At 36.0% G+C, this 18,662-nt stretch overlaps 1 protein-coding gene across 1 annotated transcript in view; it reads left to right on the top strand.

Moving 5' to 3' along the window:
- LOC150098813 (trypsin-1-like) overlaps positions 1–18,662 on the top strand; it is an 82,600-nt gene that overhangs the window by 15,571 nt on the left and 48,367 nt on the right. Inside the window, exons 2-3 of the mRNA XM_090405757.1 lie at positions 5,960–6,187; positions 14,781–14,857. Coding sequence (XP_090261883.1) covers positions 5,960–6,187; positions 14,781–14,857 — 305 coding nt within the window. The remainder of the gene's footprint in view (positions 1–5,959; positions 6,188–14,780; positions 14,858–18,662) is intronic.

Genomic DNA, 18,662 nt, shown 5'->3' with positions numbered 1-18,662 from the left:
CAAGCCTACAGTCTCCGAAAGCTACATGTTTTTATCATTTGGTTGAGATATGTCGACGACGTATTTGCAGTCTGGGATCATTCCGAACACGAATTACAACTGTTTCTAGATAAAATTAACCTTCTTCATCATCGCACCAACTGTACGTTAGAAAAAGAATCTCCACAGGGTATATCCTTTTTGGGTTTACACATTCAAAGAAAAGAAGACGGTTCCATCGCCACGTCTGTCTTTCGCAAGCCTACATTCTCAGATCGCTACATTCACAATTCTTCCGCTCATCATCCATCTCAGAAATCTGGCATTATTAAATCACTAGTTTCCAGAGCACACAAATTCTGCTCCTCTGAAGAATCTCTAAACCAAGAATTAGAAGTAATCAAAAATACAGCCATCCTAAATGGATATAATCCTAAAACTCAAAAAATCATCAGTTACTTTCCCACACACCAAATCAGACAAGAAGAAGTTCATAGGATTCCCATACCTTACGTTACAGGCATCTCCGAACGTCTTTCTAAAATTAGGAAGAAATACAATTTTGCCACTACTTACAAACCTATCAACCAAATTTACAACTTGGTACCTTCTCCTAAGTACAAACTCTCACCTTTGATGTTGCTTGGCGTTTATGAGATTCCATGCTCATGAAAATTGTCTTACTTTGGACAAACAGGTAGGTCTGTTCAGAAACGCATCTGAAAACATTAAGACCACATTCGTCTTTTTAAACCGCAGAAATCTGGCCTCGCTCAACACGGAATTGAAAATCCAAGCCATAGGATCACGGGGAAAGTCTAAACTTTTACATAGATCTTTATATAAACATGAACGTTTATATAAAGAAAGTTCTGAAGCCCTACTACACAGACCAAATTTAAACCGCAACGACGTTATTACTATTCCTAAAGTATGGGAAATTGTCATACAAAATTGTGTAAAATAATAATTATTATTATTTTTTTTTTTTTTTACTTCTGTAACACGTTACGCACGTTTAATGAGATTCTATTGTAATCATGCGCCCTAACTGTATGTTATTCCTATTATTGTTTAAACTATTCTACTGATGATGTACTAAGATACTTAGGATGAAATATTTGTAATTAAATAATTTTCACTGTGGTTGATACGTGTGTTTCTTTTAATTATGAGCTCACCACAGGTTTCGTTATTTAAAAAAAATAGTTAATATGTTAATATAAATATCGTCTATTCCTATATGTTTTAAATCTTCAAGCATTTTACATAGGTCTATTGATTCGAAAGCTTTATTCATAAACTGTGAAGGCCATAGAAATTGATATCTTTTGTTGTTGTAGTTCATTACTTGTAAATGGTGAAAAGTTGAGAAGGATATTCTGAAACCTGTTCTTTTGGTTGATGACAATTTAATATACTGTTTATTCTTCCACCTATAATTTTTGTAAACAGTTAGTGATGGAGTGGTGTGTCATTTTTATCACCTTTCTTATATAGAAGGATGATTTTTCCAGTTCTAACTTTTTAGAGTACTTCGCGTTCTTAAACACTTGGTTATACAGTACAATTCTGAAGTTTTATATGCAGGAGATCTCCTCCATTTTTAACATGAAATATATTATATGAAATATATAATATATAATACAATCTCTGCTTTAAAAATGTACCTAAGCAGCTAAAAGAGCCTCCGTAACCCAGTAGGTTTCGACGATGCCCTTTTGTTGGAAAGACACTTGGTTCGAATCCTGTCAAGAACCTTTATTAGAGCTTTTCACCTGAAAGTGAGTTAGCTGATCTCAGACGAAGGTGGAGGGTTTTCATCCCGCAAATCAGCCACAAGAACACACGCAGTATACACCTACAGGAATAAGGATTAAATACTCCCTATACTGCAGGATTTAATTTCGAACGTAAGCTTAACCCTCTGACGTTTTCTATTTTCCTGGCTCTTTTCATACTTTTAGTCTTTTAATTGTTCATTTTTATACCAAATCTGTCATGGGGAGTTATTTAATTGAGTAATGCGTAACAAATTTATTTAAGAGAGTAATGTACTCAGCGTAAAAATAAGAAGCAAGTTTAGTATATGCTGTTTGAGCGTCCTGTTTAACAACACTTTCTTAATAGTGTGGTCCACATATTAGATTATAAAGAACGGTGGAAAGAGAGTACAATCTTGTCTTACTTCTGATTTAACTTGAACTATTTTCATACCTACAATTTATAATTTAGAGAGAGAGAGAGAGAGAGAGAGAGAGAGCAAAATACCAAATTTTGGTTCAGAAAGTGCAAGAAAAAAAATTGTAAAAAAGAAAGGATTTTTTTTGCGCCCAGGCTCCAACTACTTGATTAGATAAAAATGTTTTCTTTATTTAAAGACTATTTAGCCTAAATTGTGCGACATTTCGAAAGCTATCTTTTCAATTTGTATATTATATGTTCACGTGGTTTGTGAGTACGATTAGATTTTCAGAACGGCAGTGAGATTCGAGAAAGTTAACAAAAGTTACCAGGTCGAGTACTAAACATGTCTAGGGGCAACTTCTTTTGCTGGGAGGGGAATGTGGAAGTCGGTCATGCAGAGGATAAGAGACAGTGGGAGGTGGAGACACGGAAGGTCCGTAAACAGAATTATCCGAAGGTGCTATTCCTCACTTTGATTCCCTGGGACTCCAGCCTACAGTAGGCAATGGCTACTAACCCGTATTGGGATAAGGGCGGGATGTCGGTCGAGGACGATAAGGGGAAAGGGAGGGGGGGGGAGATATACCTGACTGGCACGCTCTTCTTCATGGCGGTCACGTGCGAAGGAGGGCATCTCTGCCCCTTTCGGCTTTTCGCGCATATCGCGTTTGGTGTCAGACACGTTATGCGTCTCCATAAGCGAATGGAATCCACTTCGGTACAACCCCGCGGCGCAAATAACTCTTCCGACGGGACCAGTGACGGGATTAAGCGGCAGACATCAGGTCGGTAGAGTTCCCATTGCCTTTTCGTCTCAGCCTAAACGCGGCAGTTGCCTCAAGAAATACGACGTACAATTTTCGGAGTGCAGTCGTGAAATGTGAGGGCTATGTGCCCAAGAACGGATTCAATTAATGGGGAAGAGTCCCTATGGAACTGTGCATGAGGAGGACTACTAGAACGCCGTTCTACGGGCGAAAAAGCAGGAAGAGGGTAGCTCCAGTCATCCGACTTGCTGCTGACGGTAAGGCCGCAAGTTCACCTTGCAAGGCCATCCCGGTCAGGAACAGTCACGTATCAGCGATACAGTTTGTCTCGAAGAGTAAACAAGCACAAAAAAAGGCAGGTAACATTTTGCTGTTTCACCTTAATATAATTAAGGATTAACTGGCATTACTATTGCGAAATTGTGATTACCGTAACATCCCACAGTCACCAGTATTTTTTATTTTTTTTATTTTTTTTTTGTAAATCATTAATACTTGCTGAAAAATGAAACAAAAAAAATTATGAATAGTTCAGTTGAGCGTTATGGATTTGCATCTGCATTTTAAATATAAAAATATTAATTCTCGCCTCTGTACTTACTATTTAAAAAATTATTTTAACAACCTGTTAAAATCCAAGTAAAGATTAAAGCCACCAGTATAATGAAATACAAACAGACTCAGCTTCACCATGCAAGAACTTGTAATATACAAATATATCATGCGAAAATGCATGCATCAAGCGAGGTGTAAAACTATTACCCAACATACTAAATTCATTATTGAAAGATTACTGCAGTGACACCTCCTGCAGTTTTCTCTCATATCGATGGAGCTGAATTAGAATTCAGCATAGCAATTATTTTCAGTTACAGCCGAAACTGCTCAACAGCATTTCCAAATGAGGTACCAGCTAAAAACATCAGAGAACCTTCCACTAATGTTGATTTTTTTTTTTTTTAAGTTATAATATGGAACGTAACCAATATTACCTCAAAAACATATCACCCAATATTAAATAAAGTATATACGTTTATCGGAAATAATTCTGATAACAAAGTAATATTTTCAGCCTTAGCATTCCCAAGATAATACTTCTGTAGTTTAACCTACAATTTTAATTTTAATTAAAAAAATATAATTTTATATTTAATAAAAAATTTTTTAAAAGTTTTTTTTAGCTTCAGTCAGAATAGATAGCGATTCACTTATTACACCTATGGACATCAATATCTTATTTAAGCAATTATTATATTGAATATATGAATTCAACCCGATCAAATTCATAAAATCAATGTTTGTCAGGAGTTACAGCTGATACGCATCATTGTTTAACCCCTTTTAAACTGTTTTAATCATTACGCATTACTAGAATAAAGAAAAATACTGTAAACATATTTTTGAGTAATGATGAATTTTGAAGGTTTACGTGCATATTGGGTTATCCCAAATATTAACATAAAACTCCTTCCATAAATCATTACAAGCTACAAATTATATTATTAAACCATAATATTAGAGATTTCAAGATAAAATATCAGTAGTTAAAAAAATTCTTTCGAGAAGAGAGGATGCTCAGGTTAAATAGCCTTCCTTCTCGAAAAAGAAATACATTAATGGTTATTTAAAAAAAATTATATGAATACAAAAAGAAAACCTGAAAAGAAACATTAAAAATTCACAAAAGAAAAAATAAAATCTTTGCTTCAAAGTAAAACATCTTCCAATAAAAATTAGTTTATGTTGGTCGGCTGTTTCTCCTGAACGCGTTTTGCTAATACAGTGGGCTAAACAGTCAGGTCATAGACCCCAAAAGTTCAGGGTTAGTTTTTGTTCTTAATCTAGAACTGCTCATAGAAAGAAGGCATCCGGTCAGTAGTACTCACTGCCCCATCAACCGCAGTATTCCGAAGTGTATCATGTCTGCAATTCGAATAGCGGATCTGAACAGCCGATTTTACGCGTTTTATGACAGTGCGGGTTCAGAAATCAAATTCTTTCCTTAGTGCTTTCAGAATGCTAGTCTAATATGAAAAGATTTTGTTTTCTGAACCCACACTATCATAAAACTTGCAGTTCATGTAAAACGCCACTTTACATGCCCGTGAAGAAACAAAGCTTGTAAAAAATATTCCTAATCAACAAACAACTATTCAAAGTGTTTTCACGATGCCACAATAAACACTCATCCATGCGGAATTTCATAATGATATTCACGATTAACAAAAGTAAACAGTGGTTGACTATACATAATTACATTTATTTAAGATTGCATTATGTAATTATGGAACACCTGAAAACTGTTATTCAATACTAAATTAGGAAATTTCACGAACCGAAACATACGAGTAAACAATACAAAAAGCCAAATGGTATTTGGCTTTTTTTTAGATAAGTTTAGAAAAGCGCAGAAGAATATGCCAGAGTTGTTTTCTCCATCCGTCCATCTGTTTGTATATTACAGCTAATTGGGCTTAGCATATTAGATAATGCAAAATGAGACAAAATTATATGCTACATATAACAAGAAATAAACGGCCCTAAGTTCGATTATCATGATAATGGATTACGTAATTCTATAAGAATGCCACTGCGAAACGAAAATTTTTATGATTGTCCTGGATCGTTTTCATAGTTGCTGAGTTTTTTTTTTTTCTCTGCAGGTCTATGGGCTCACGGGCGAGGGGTGCATAATGCACTCACCCTTCGAATTACTGCTGGTAGCTGTTCAAGTCTCCATAATTTGTGGAAGCATCTCCCAGTCGACTGGATCCACTGCTCAACTTTATTTCATAAAACGTAAGATTCGAAGATGTGTGGATATATTTTAGCTGAAAAAATCTGAAAAATACTGTGCAAAGTATTTGCATGCTGTAGAGTACAGCATTGCTAAATGCACAACTGGCATCCGCGTAGCTATATTATAACTGACAAACCGCAATTAATTTAAAATATGAATTAATTTTTTTTCGTGGAATGCTTTCTATTTTTCTACAATAACAAATTTCTCGATTTATTTTGATTAGGCTTAGCTACTTCCAAGGGCAGGACTCTGCTGAACTTCTTCAAACCAGTTCGCCAAAGTCTGTTTTCAACGTGTGGCGGAGGTGCGAGGTGTCAGTTTATCATGTCCTGTTGGTTTTCCGGTGGGGCACTAGGATCTTCCTGTGGCCCTCTCTTCACCTGCTGCGCTACTGGCAATGACAACCAGCTCGTGCAGCCGCTGTACTATGGACCAGTTCGAAACGATCCCTGTAAGTAGTTTATTGAAGATACGTCGATCCGTGTACTGATTTAAATGTTTTTGAATATTTATATATAAGAAAAACAGATCGTATGATTAAACATACTAGCATTTTGCTCAAGTCTTTTTACTTTATTCTATTAAATATGACATATATATTTTGCAGATCATTATAAAATTAATATTTTATGTTAATATTGATATGTCCTTACTAATATCAAGCCATTTAGTTTGTCTGAGGAAATAAACACGGCAATACGTTGGGAAAAAATGGAAAAATATAATGACTAATTTTTTTTTTCCTTTTTCAAATGAAAAAATTTAGTCATAAAATAATAAAACATGTTAACATTTCGATTTAAACAGTTTACGTTATCTCAGTTGATTGGCAATTTGTAACCAGCATGACGCTTTTTTAATATTAAAATGAAGTGCAGTTTCTTAGCTCAGAAAGTATTGGTTCTTAACAAATTATTTCTTTAATAGTCAAGTATATCATTATTACTTGAGTTTTAGCAGATAATGTCCACAATTAATTGTTTTCATTCTCTCATTACATTGCAAACATTTTATAAACATCATTCCTCAGGACTGATTGATGCACATCTGAAACATCCGAGATCAACTGTGGTTGATCTCATGAACAAGTGGAAACGTGACGGTGAAAAGAACTCACGAAACAGGCAGGCCACGTACAATTACAGAAAAGGATAGGAAAGAGAAAAGGACTGTGTGTGTGTGTGTGTGTGTGTGTGTGTGTGTGTGTGTGTATTTCTTCCATTGTGATCGACGCTTGCAACCTGGGCATACAGAACGTCAACAACCATGCTGCAAAAATTAAGTGTTCAGTTAGTGTTGGCCTACCTTTGGCCAGGATTTTTTTTTTGGTGGGGGGGGAATAGCAGTCAATATATTAAGTGATTTTTAGTGGATGAACGTAATGCAGGTTATGTAATTTGAACAGCGTGGTTATATTTTCTAAAAAATAAAAAAAAAAGGAAACAATGGATAATTCGATATCCACCAACTGCTGCTAAACCCAGATACTTCCCAAATAATCATCGACCACCGCTTGCGGTTTCCTAGCAACTTAGAAACAAACAAACACCTATGAAACTCACAACACAATTTCGCTAGTAACGCCAGTTAGGATTAAAAACTTGAGATGGCTGTAGTTGTCTGCAGTTTCGTAATATGCTTTCATCAATGCACTCTACCTAGAGATCCCACTACTCTCCCGAAAAAAAAAAAAAAAAGCGTAAAGAATTAGAAAGAAAGTAAACAGAGTTTAGATATGCGTTATACAAAATCTTTCTGAGTTTAAGCATAGAAAATGATTCATATATTATTATTATTATTATTATTATTGTTGTTGTTCCGGGCAACTCCAAGGAGTCGACAGACTCATCGAGGGAGGCCCTAACATCATGTCAAGAACAACTATTCGACATTCACACAGTATCTATCATACCTTGCCTTGAACTCATTCACGGTCGTAGCACCCACAACAGACTCTGGAAGCTTATTCCACTCATTCACTACTCTCCAAGTAAAAAACCTAGCTCTAACACCCTTGTCAACCACGCTCTTGCCCAGCTTCCATTCATGGCCCCTAGTCCTCCCATCACCAGTCATATTTTCAAAAATATCTTCTGGATCAATCTTATAGAAACCCTTCAGTAATTTGAATGTCTCAATCATATCACCCCTCCTTCGCCAATCGACCAATTTCTGCAATCCACAAATCTTCAACCTATTCTCATAAGTTTTAAAAGAGGTAAACCGTGAGTAGACATATCGGTACAAAATAAATAATGGAAAAAACTCACGTAGAAAGATTATTTATTAGTATAATTTTCGCCTGTGTGTCACAGGCATCTTCAGTAAATTAAGCTCAAAATTAAACACTAACTGACAATTCCAAAAATCGCCACCTAAGTAGTGGTGTAAGATAACTAAAAAGGTCAATAACTTTCCTAAAATAAAAAAAAAAAAATTAATACAATAAAAAGTTAGGAAAGATTAGCTGATTTGTAAAGTACTATCTCCCATAAAGGGGATAGACGTAAGCCGTCGGATCTGTTTAAGTTAGGAGAATGAAGTAGAATTCCACATGTTTCTTTATAAAGGCGTTCCATGAGAAACTGACTTTTGTGAAGAACTCTTGTCTTTCTCCAATGAACTCTGTGTCTAGTGAAGATAGCATGTTCTGAAAGTCCAGACTTTTCAGGTTTAAAGTATTCAATATAAGATTGGTGTTCTAGCCGAATAGAGGCAGATCTTCCCGTTTGTCCGAAATAAGATAATCCACAAGAGCACGGAATCTGGTAGACACCTGGATGATTAAGATGTGGAAGCTTGTCCTTAGGAGAAGTGAGAAAGGTGGAGATTTTTTTAAACGGTCGAAAGGTAACAAAAATATTCAGTGGCTTTAAAACTTTTGCTATACGCTCACTGATGCCTTGTACATAAGGGATAGTAATGCGCGTTATTTCCTCTGTGTTTGAAGAGGAAGACATATTAAAACTACTCAAAGTTCTTTTAATGAAGCAATTCTTATAACCATTAGATAGAAAGGAAGAAGTTATGTATTGTAGTTCTTTCTGTAAAAGATCGTCTGTAGAACAAAAGGAGTGGGCCCGATGAACCAGTGTTTTAATAGTTCCTGCCTTTTGACTGGGATGGTGATGAGATTCCGCATGGATATAATGGCCTGTATGAGTCTTCTTTCTATAAACTGAGAAATGTAGGTTACCATCTGGTTGGCGAAGTATTAGAAGATCTAAAAAGGCTAACTTCTTATTTGATTTTACTTCTAGGGTAAACTTGATCCTAGGATGAAATGCGTTTAACTTAGCGAGAAATTGTTGAAGTTCATCAGAGGAGCCATTCCATACAGCAAAAATGTCATCGACATATCTGAACCAATGCGTAGGTCTGGGAGAAATATTGTCAAAGATACGTTGTTCAAAATGTTCCATAAAGAAATTGGAGATAGCAGGAGAAATAGGATTACCCATTGCTCTTCCTTCAATTTGTTGATACAACTTATTTTTAAAGGAAAAATAACCAGCATTTATTACAAAATCAAATACGTTTACAATGTCCGAAGGAAATTCCTGTTGTAGTAATTCAATACTTTCCGAAAGAGGCACATTTGTAAATAAAGAAACAACATCTAAACTGATCATGATATCAGAAACGTCCAAATGAATTTTTCTGGTTATTTTTCCTTTAAAAATAAGTTGTATCAACAAATTGAAGGAACAACAATGGGTAATCCTCTTTCTCCTGCTATCTCCAATTTCTTTATGGAACATTTTGAACAACGTATCTTTGACAATATTTCTCCCAGACCTACGCATTGGTTCAGATATGTCGATGACATTTTTGCTGTATGGAATGGCTCCTCTGATGAACTTCAACAATTTCTCGCTAAGTTAAACGCATTTCATCCTAGGATCAAGTTTACCCTAGAAGTAAAATCAAATAAGAAGTTAGCCTTTTTAGATCTTCTAATACTTCGCCAACCAGATGGTAACCTACATTTCTCAGTTTATAGAAAGAAGACTCATACAGGCCATTATATCCATGCGGAATCTCATCACCATCCCAGTCAAAAGGCAGGAACTATTAAAATACTGGTTCATCGGGCCCACTCCTTTTGTTCTACAGACGATCTTTTACAGAAAGAACTACAATACATAACTTCTTCCTTTCTATCTAATGGTTATAAGAATTGCTTCATTAAAAGAACTTTGAGTAGTTTTAATATGTCTTTCTCTTCAAACACAGAGGAAATAACGCGCATTACTATCCCTTATGTACAAGGCATCAGTGAACGTATAGCATGTCTTAAAACCACTGAATAGTTTTGTTGCCTTTCGACCGTTTAGAAAAATCTCCACCTTTCTCATTTCTCCTAAGGACAAGCTTCCACATCTTAATCATCCAGGTGTCTACCAGATTCCGTGCTCTTGTGGATTATCTTATTTCGGACAAACGGGAAGATCTGCCTCTATTCGGCTAGAAGAACACCAATCTTATATTGAATACTTTAAACCTGAAAAGTCTGGACTTTCTGAACATGCCATCTTCACTAGACACAGAGTTCACTGGAGAAAGACAAGAGTTCTTCACAAAAGTCAGTTTCTCATGGAACGCCTTTATAAAGAAACATGTGAAACTCTACTTCATTCTCCTAACTTAAACAGATCCGACGGCTTACGTCTATCCCCTTTATGGGAGATAGTACTTTACAAATCAGCTAATCTTTCCTAACTTTTTATTGTATTAATTTTTTTTTATTATATTTTTTTTTTAGGAAAGTTATTGACCTTTTTAGTTATCTTACACCAGCTACTTAGGTGGCCCTTTTTGGAATTGTTAGTTAGTGTTTAATTTTGAGCTTAATGTACTGAAGATGCCTGTGACACACAGGCGAAAATTATACTAATAAATAATCTTTCTACGTGAGTTTTTTCCGTTATTTATTGTGTACCGATATTCTCATAAGGTTCATTCCACAGAGCTGCTATCATCTTGGTCACTCGTCTCTGGATCCTCTCCACTTCCTCCCCATCACGAAGAAAACCTGGTGCCCATAATTGGGCACAGTAGTCCAGATGGAGTGTTATCAAGGCTCGATACAGAGGAACAATAACTTGTGTGTCTCTGCATGTTAAAGTATTTTTCAGAAGCCAAGTGATTTGGTGAGCTGCTTTAGTCACTTTTGCAATGTGCCCCCTAAACTTCAATTCCCTATCCACCAACACTCCCAAATCCCTGGCTTCATCAATCTCCTGGAGTACGGTTCCACCAATGCGATATACTGCTGCTATTCTTTTCACCCCAAAGTGCAAAGCCTTACACTTTGGCACATTAAATTGACATCCATTTTTCCTAGCCCAGCCCTCCAAACTATCCAAATCATCCTGTAAAATTTTGACATCCTGTGCACTCATAATTGCTCTACCCAACTTTGCATCATCAGCAAACAAGTGAACACTTCCTCTCAAATCCTTTCCTATATCATTGATGAACAAATTGAAAAGCAGTGGTCCAAGAACAGAGCCCTGTGGCACTCCACTAGTCACAAGCCGTCTTTTAGACTCCACTCCTGAATAAACCACTCTCTGGTATCTCTCCTTCAACCACCCTCCTATCCATCTCACCAACCCTATACTGTCCCCATCTGCTCCAGTTTACTGATTAGGGTTCTATGTGGTATCCTATCAAACGCCTTGGCAAGTTCCAGTAGTATTACTGTAAACCCATTACCCCTATCCAGTTCAGCCGTCACTGTGTTATAAAACGTGAGCAAGTTACTGAGGCATGATCTACCCTTCGCAAAACCATGTTGTCCCCCATACAATATTCCATTTTCATCTATCCAATCCTGTATTCTTTTCTTGACTAATTTCTCTAAGACCTTGACAATGATTCCTGATATGCTAATCGGTCGGTAATTTACAACAGCAGTATTGGAACCACCTTTACGCAGTGGAACTATTTTCCCCTCTTTCCACCCCCTCGGGACTAACCCAGACCAGAGACTCAAATTAAACAAAATGGTCAAGGGTACTGGCAATTCTTTAGCTGCTTCTCGTACAACACGAGCTGGTATACCATCCAATCCCACAGGTGTATTGACATTGAGGTTATGCAATAGACTACTCACCTCCACTTCATTCACCACAATTCCCGTATAATCTACTGGTACATTCGTTTCTGCAATGTCACCACCTGGATGATATATTCTTGCAAAGTGCTCACTCAGTAACTCAGCTATCTCAACTGATTCATTTACCTCCCTACCATCGGCATTCTTTAAAATCATTCTGCCATGTACATTTTTCCTTTTACTTGCTACATTTCTAAAAAACTGTTTAGGATTCTCTTTAGCCTGCATGGCCAATGTTCTTTCGTAATCCTTTTTTGCTTTTCTTACCACACACTCGTTACCCTTCTGGCCTGCGCTTTATACCGTTCATGTGCCTGCCGGTCACCTTTCTCCTTAAATTCCCTCCATAGTTGTTTCTTTTTTTGCAGCTCAAGCTTAATGGTGTTATTCATCCATTTAACCCCTAGTTGATTTATTATTCGGACTCTAGGTATACAGTCAGCCATTGCTTCATGCAAACACTTCTTAACTACCTCCCATGCACTATCGACTTCTAGTCCTTGCAGTTGTACATGCCATGGCACTGAACCAATCAAACTCCTAAGCTTGTCATACTTTCCAGCCCGATAATTCCATATGTACCCTGTCTTAATTGAAAATTCTACACCTTTAGCCACCTCCCAAGTCAAGACCCTATGATCACTCTCACCGATTGGTGGCAATGTGGTCATATTTGTTACAGCCAAATCCTCAGATGTAATTACTAGGTCAAGCACTCTCTGACCCCTAGTATTTTCCATTACATGCTGTCGCAGATAGTTATCCCTTAATAACCGCATAAAATCCAATTCCTTCCTCCCGTATGTCCTCTCCTCACTCCAATCAATGCGACCATAGTTGAAATCTCCCATAATAATCACCCTCCTTCCACTCATTTCTTCTATTTGCTTGTGCATACTGTCACCACCATCTTTTCCATCACCTGGTCTATAGCAGCACCTAATTGTATATTCAGTTCTGCTAGCCACAATCTTACACCAAATGGCCTCAAATGTGCTCTTTTCTCTATCCTGCAATTCAACTTCTATTCTCCTTGGCTGCAGCTCATCAGCTATCATCAACAATACTCCTACCCCCATTTTATTCTCCCTGTCATTACTGAATACACTATACCCATCACATTCAATCCCACTAGCTATATCATCAACAGTCAGCCATGTTTCACTAATACCAATAACCTGTGGTCTGGAAGTGCCAACCATGGCCAAAAACTCTTCCTTCTTGTTCCTAATACTCCTAGCATTAGTGTACATGAATTTAAGACCCCCCCCCATTAGCCCCAACCCTACCTTGATGCCTTATATTAACTATCCCACTCTGATTTGTTGTCCTTATTTGCTCGGGCATATTATATTCATTCTTACATTCAACTGCCTCCCTAAGGACTGTATATCTACTTCCCCCTTAAAAAATCTAGTTTCCCTGAATTTGCACATCCACCACATTAAGCAACACTTTCTCAAGTCTTCTTACACCGTAACCATTCAAATGCAAGCCATCCATCTTATATAGATCCTTTCGCCCATCGAACTCACTCCACACGTCCACAAATTCCACACCACTCGTCATACATAACCCACGCATAAAGTCATTCGCAATTATGGCCCTCCTTTTAAACATTTCATTGTCATACCGTGGCAAAAGACTAATCATTCTAACTCTCTCACTCTTTTATTTTGCTACCTTAAACAATTCATTCAGGTCTTCTATCATTTCCATTTTGTCTCCTTTCAAATCATTCGCACCTGCCACAACAATCATTTCTTTCACCCTTTCCTTTTGCTCTCTAATAGACTCAGTTACATCCTTTATGGTCGTACCAGGTTGGTACGATTTTGTCAACTCCTCTACTATCACACCTCGTACTAACGAGTCTCCATATAGCACTCTATCCTTCATTTTGTTCATGTTCACACTCATACGTCTATTTTTCCTGTCATACTTTTTATTATTGGCTGCTTCATTCAGTCGACTTTTGCTCATACGCTCTAGCTGCTGTATACTGTATAACGTTATGTATATAACTGTAGCTGCTCTTCATAACTTTATGCCTTTGCGTTAATAATATTAATAATAATAATAATAATAAGCCTTTGCGTTACTGAGAAGCTTTGTACTTTTAATCTGGTCCTGTATTTATTATTCAAGAGTATTATACTGATATACCATGTAATCGATTATCGCAACGGTACCCACTTCTGCTAAAGCTAAATATATATTTATAATATTTCGTGTGATAGAATTTCATGTTTATGCTTTAAATATTGTCCAATAAAACTGAATAAAGTTTAGTAAAGATCACAAATATTAAATTTAAGTAAAATGCGCAACATAGGTGGTTCCGCCGCATGTTAAATGAAAGATCAAATTGCATCTAAAATGGATATGGAAATTCTTATATATTTGGTGTTTAAATAATTTAGTATTCCGTATTACCCAACTGACTTGCATATATTCTGAAAGCCATCCTTAGATTCTTACCTGTGGTGTAAATCCAGAAAAACTGAACAGTATTGTTCAGCCATTTTATAGTTCAAAATAATCCCTATGATTATCATTATACTTTATAGCAGATCGATAATAGTAGATAAGTTACAACCTTTTTTCGGATTGAAGTCACAAAAAATAAAATTATTCAAATGACTGATCTCCATCCGAATTATTCCAAAAGTATATTAATAATCAAAATAATAAAACATTATCCATCCTAAATATGACGCTTTGTATCATACTGATCATCAATCAAATTATTAAACGATCTGTGATCAAATAATTGAAAAATTATAATTTTGAGCCCATGACAACCATTCCTGGAGAACAATGAATTTTCTGATAGGAATAGGAGGGGAGGAGGTTATGTATTATGTTTCAGTTAATAATTTGTGGATATATGTGCATAAATATTTCTATTAATATATAGATTGTGGAAGAAGTGCCACTCACACCAGAAGAATTGTTGGTGGGGAAGATGCAACTTTCGGGCAGTTTCCATGGCAGGTGAGTAGTTATTTTAGTTTCATGAACTTATGAAAACAAAGTGAAGTAGTTTTAATTAAGCAGTAGAAATAGAATTATATTTCATTATGAAGTCAGCAGTGTTTGACAAGGTGGAACTTTGTAAACCAAAATTTTGATTTTATTTATTTATGATTTTTTTTGTTTTGTCTTTTTTCTATGTTTGTTTGAAGGATATCCAAAATTTTTGAATGGACCAGCCTCCCACCATCTCACTGTTGCTCTGATCATGAGCAGTTTCAATTATGTGTCATAACAAATGCGAGCATGACCTGTGTGCGAACTGATTTTTTTTTTTTTTTAGGGAGGACATAAACGGAATTTTCCGAAGGGGAATTTTCTAAATAAGCATCGTCATTTTCATATGATATGGAATAATTTAATCTCATTTGAAAAGAAAGAAAAAATACCTAGCGGGAGAGAGAACTTTTCTTTAATGGATTATAATCTAGAGAATTCCGACTTTTGAAAGCAGAGAATCTCAACGGCAACTAATGGTTTAAAATAGCCTGTGGCGTCAGACAAATCCACTGAAGTCGACGGAATTAAGTGAAAATCACATCCTTGTAGTTAGTGAAGGAGAAATGCCAAAAGTTATTTGGGAAATGACAGGAAGGGTGGAATCACCATCTAAGGTCATTTGGATCGGTGTGACTATTCGTCAAGATCTCCCCAAATCTTTCCTGCTTACAGAATTCACTGGATAATATTCATAAAAAGTTAATATTCCATAAACTGAAATAATCTTCGGAATAACTCGAAATGCCAGGAGCGAAAAAATCAATAGTGAGTGATTATGCGTGTTTATAGTTCCAACAAAGATTACTGGAATAGCAAATTAGTCCACTTAGATAATTAGATGAGGATCTCACCTCCTCTGTCAAATTATGTAAGAGTAGCTAGAAAGATGAATCGCGCGGATGATATTAAATCGTTAAGAACAATGATTCATGTAATCATGAATAACATACATGAGTTAGACAAGGGGAATGAATATGTCATGATACATTTGGACTTTGTTAGGGTTTTTGCAGGATATAGCATGGAAGGCCGTTGCATAAGCTGCAGAAGGTGGGATTAGATTAAGAAATATTAGCTTAAATCAGAGAACTGACCAATATCAAAATGTAGCGTATAGGTGGGGACGAGTCTGCAATATTTAAGGTGACCAGCGGTGTACTACCAGAAATCAATAGTTGGTCCACTGCTATTCATCCTTTATATAATGACATTATTGAAAAGGATTTGATAAGAGACGTACAGCAGTTTGATGAAAATTCAAAGCGCACCAGAGTAATCAGTACTGCAATAGCATGCAACATTAGCAGATGCATTTGAACAGGCTGAACTGTGGGCATATAACAAAAATTGCAAATACAACTCAGAGGATAACTGCAATGCTGAACCGCACATTTACATGTAAGAATAAGGAAGTCATTTTGCCTCTTAACAAAGCCTTGATACGATCCCACCTGAACTACTGTGAACAAATTTAGTCTCCTTGTTTCTGAGGTAATGCATACACAGTAGAGAGGATGCCAAGGATAGCGTAAAGATGACATTAAAGATGACATTGAGAGTGTCGAATGTAGACTATGAGTACAAATGGAGAATTTATGGACTGCAAACAGAAAGAAGGAGTGATATGATACAGACCTTCGAACTTCTGAAATATTCATCAGAATACGAGCAGATAGAATTTTATTGAGAATGGGGAGCGGACAAGAGGGGTAGCCATGAAAGTTGAGAATGAATGCAATCAAGAAAGGGGTGAGAACTAGATTTTTTTTTCCTCATAGAGCGGGGCATGATTGGAATGAAAAATTCCATTTTTATGATTTTAAAATACAGTATATTGGGTTATTATTGTTATTATATGCCTCTGAAAGATTTTCCAATATGCAGACAATACAGCTATAGTATCCGTCGCTAATAATGCATGCATAGCCCAAAGAAACGCGTAACACGACATAGATCTGCTTACTGACTGGCTCCCCAAAAACTCCATACACCTAAACTCTGATAACATAAAATTAATGATATTCAGAAATACACAGGGGTGTAGTCGGGCCAGGGCGACGCCCTGGTACTTTTTTAAAACTATCAAAATTTTTAAATTCATTATAATAAATTATAAGAATTATAATAATGAGACTTATAATGCATTTCCAGCTTTCGGTCAAAAAAATAGCAGCTTGCCGCTCTTGTAATTTTCGTTTCAGAAATCAAGACAATCTTGATTTCTCTACCATATGGCCGTCGCAATAATATTTTTTTATATTTTTTTAATATTTTTTTACATATGATACATATATTACATAGTTTTGATTACGTATGATACAACATTACATACGTTTCTTTACATTTGATACATTCATGTATTCTGATAATAATAATAATAATAATTTTTTTCGCAATAATAATTATAATAATTTATAACATATGATACATACATTACATACTTATCATTACATATGATACGACATTACATACATTTGTTTACATGTGATACCTACATTACATGCATTTAAATACATATGATACATTTATTTTTTTATTTTATCTTTTTATTTTTTTTATCTTGGATGAGATGAGATGTATTTTCTCAGCTTTCATCCTCGAAGCTTATTTATGAGCTTATCTGAAGATGACACCAATTATTATTTATTGATTCATTTGCTGTGTTGGGAAGCTATGAAATAAAATCTATGTTTAATTGGCTTGATTTCCACTGCAGCCGTTGATTGAGAAATTCGCACACGCGCGCGCACACACACACACACACACACACACAGACGACAACTTGGAATGTCTTGATGCATCGCTGAACTGGAAGCCTGAACGAATATATTGTGTTTCATTGGGTTTGTATGGTATTTTGGGTGCGTGTTTCTTGTTCATAGTATGTCCTTAGAGCTCTTTTCAGGCTATTGTAGTTTGTAAGGTTTCTGTATTCAAAAGGTAATTTGTTTATCATGTCTGGGATATAGAAGTTTCGCGTGGCCTTTCCGTAGTGATTATTGTATTTATATGTGATATAATCGGTTGTCTGAGGTCTTGTTATATGGTATGTATTTCTGACTCTCCTGTAGTTGGCATCGAAATAATGTTTTAGCAAAGTTGCATAGAGACATAAATGTTTTGCTGTCAGTATTTTGTGTTCTGACATTGCAGTGTATATAAAGTCGTTATTGTCTCTTTGTTCCCAAAAGATCAGTTTTATCATTTTCTACTGTAGTGACATTAATCTATTTAATTTGTAGGGTGCACAGAAATCATACATTGTTATGGTGTATCGTAGTATATTTTGGCATAGTGCTTTGTATATTAGTGTTTTTAGGCGTGTGGGAACTATGTCTTTTAACCTGTAGAGTTTGCCAGTTATTGTTCTGAGTTTGTTGTGTAAATGGTTTATGTGGCTATTCCAGTTCATATCTGCATCGAAGTAAATTCCAATGTATCGTATTGTTTCAACCTGAGTGATTGTAGTGGTTTTGCTGTTCTGTGTGTTTTTTATGTTGGAAAGTGGATGTTGGATGGTTATATATTTGTTATCAACTGGTCGAGTCAGTGGATTTCTGAATATCATTAATTTTGTCTTTTCTGAGTTTAGGTGTATGGCGTTTTTCGTAAGCCAGTCTGTGATCAGATTTATGTCAATTTGCATATTTGTTTGGGCTATGCTTGCGTTATTATGGATGGATATTATAGAGAGAAGTTCTGCTTCTTTTATGGTTGGGAACCATAATGTCTGTTTTGATTGTGGTCCAAGTGGAGAGTCACGTTT

The sequence above is a fragment of the Typopeltis vanoorti genome, chromosome 15 (assembly GCF_054136105.1).
Source record: "Typopeltis vanoorti isolate ZY-2024b chromosome 15, IOZ_Tvanoo_1.0, whole genome shotgun sequence".
Classification (NCBI taxonomy): domain Eukaryota; kingdom Metazoa; phylum Arthropoda; class Arachnida; order Uropygi; family Thelyphonidae; genus Typopeltis; species Typopeltis vanoorti.
Note: the sequence above shows the minus strand (reverse complement) of the source record. Positions and strands in the feature narration are given on the sequence as shown.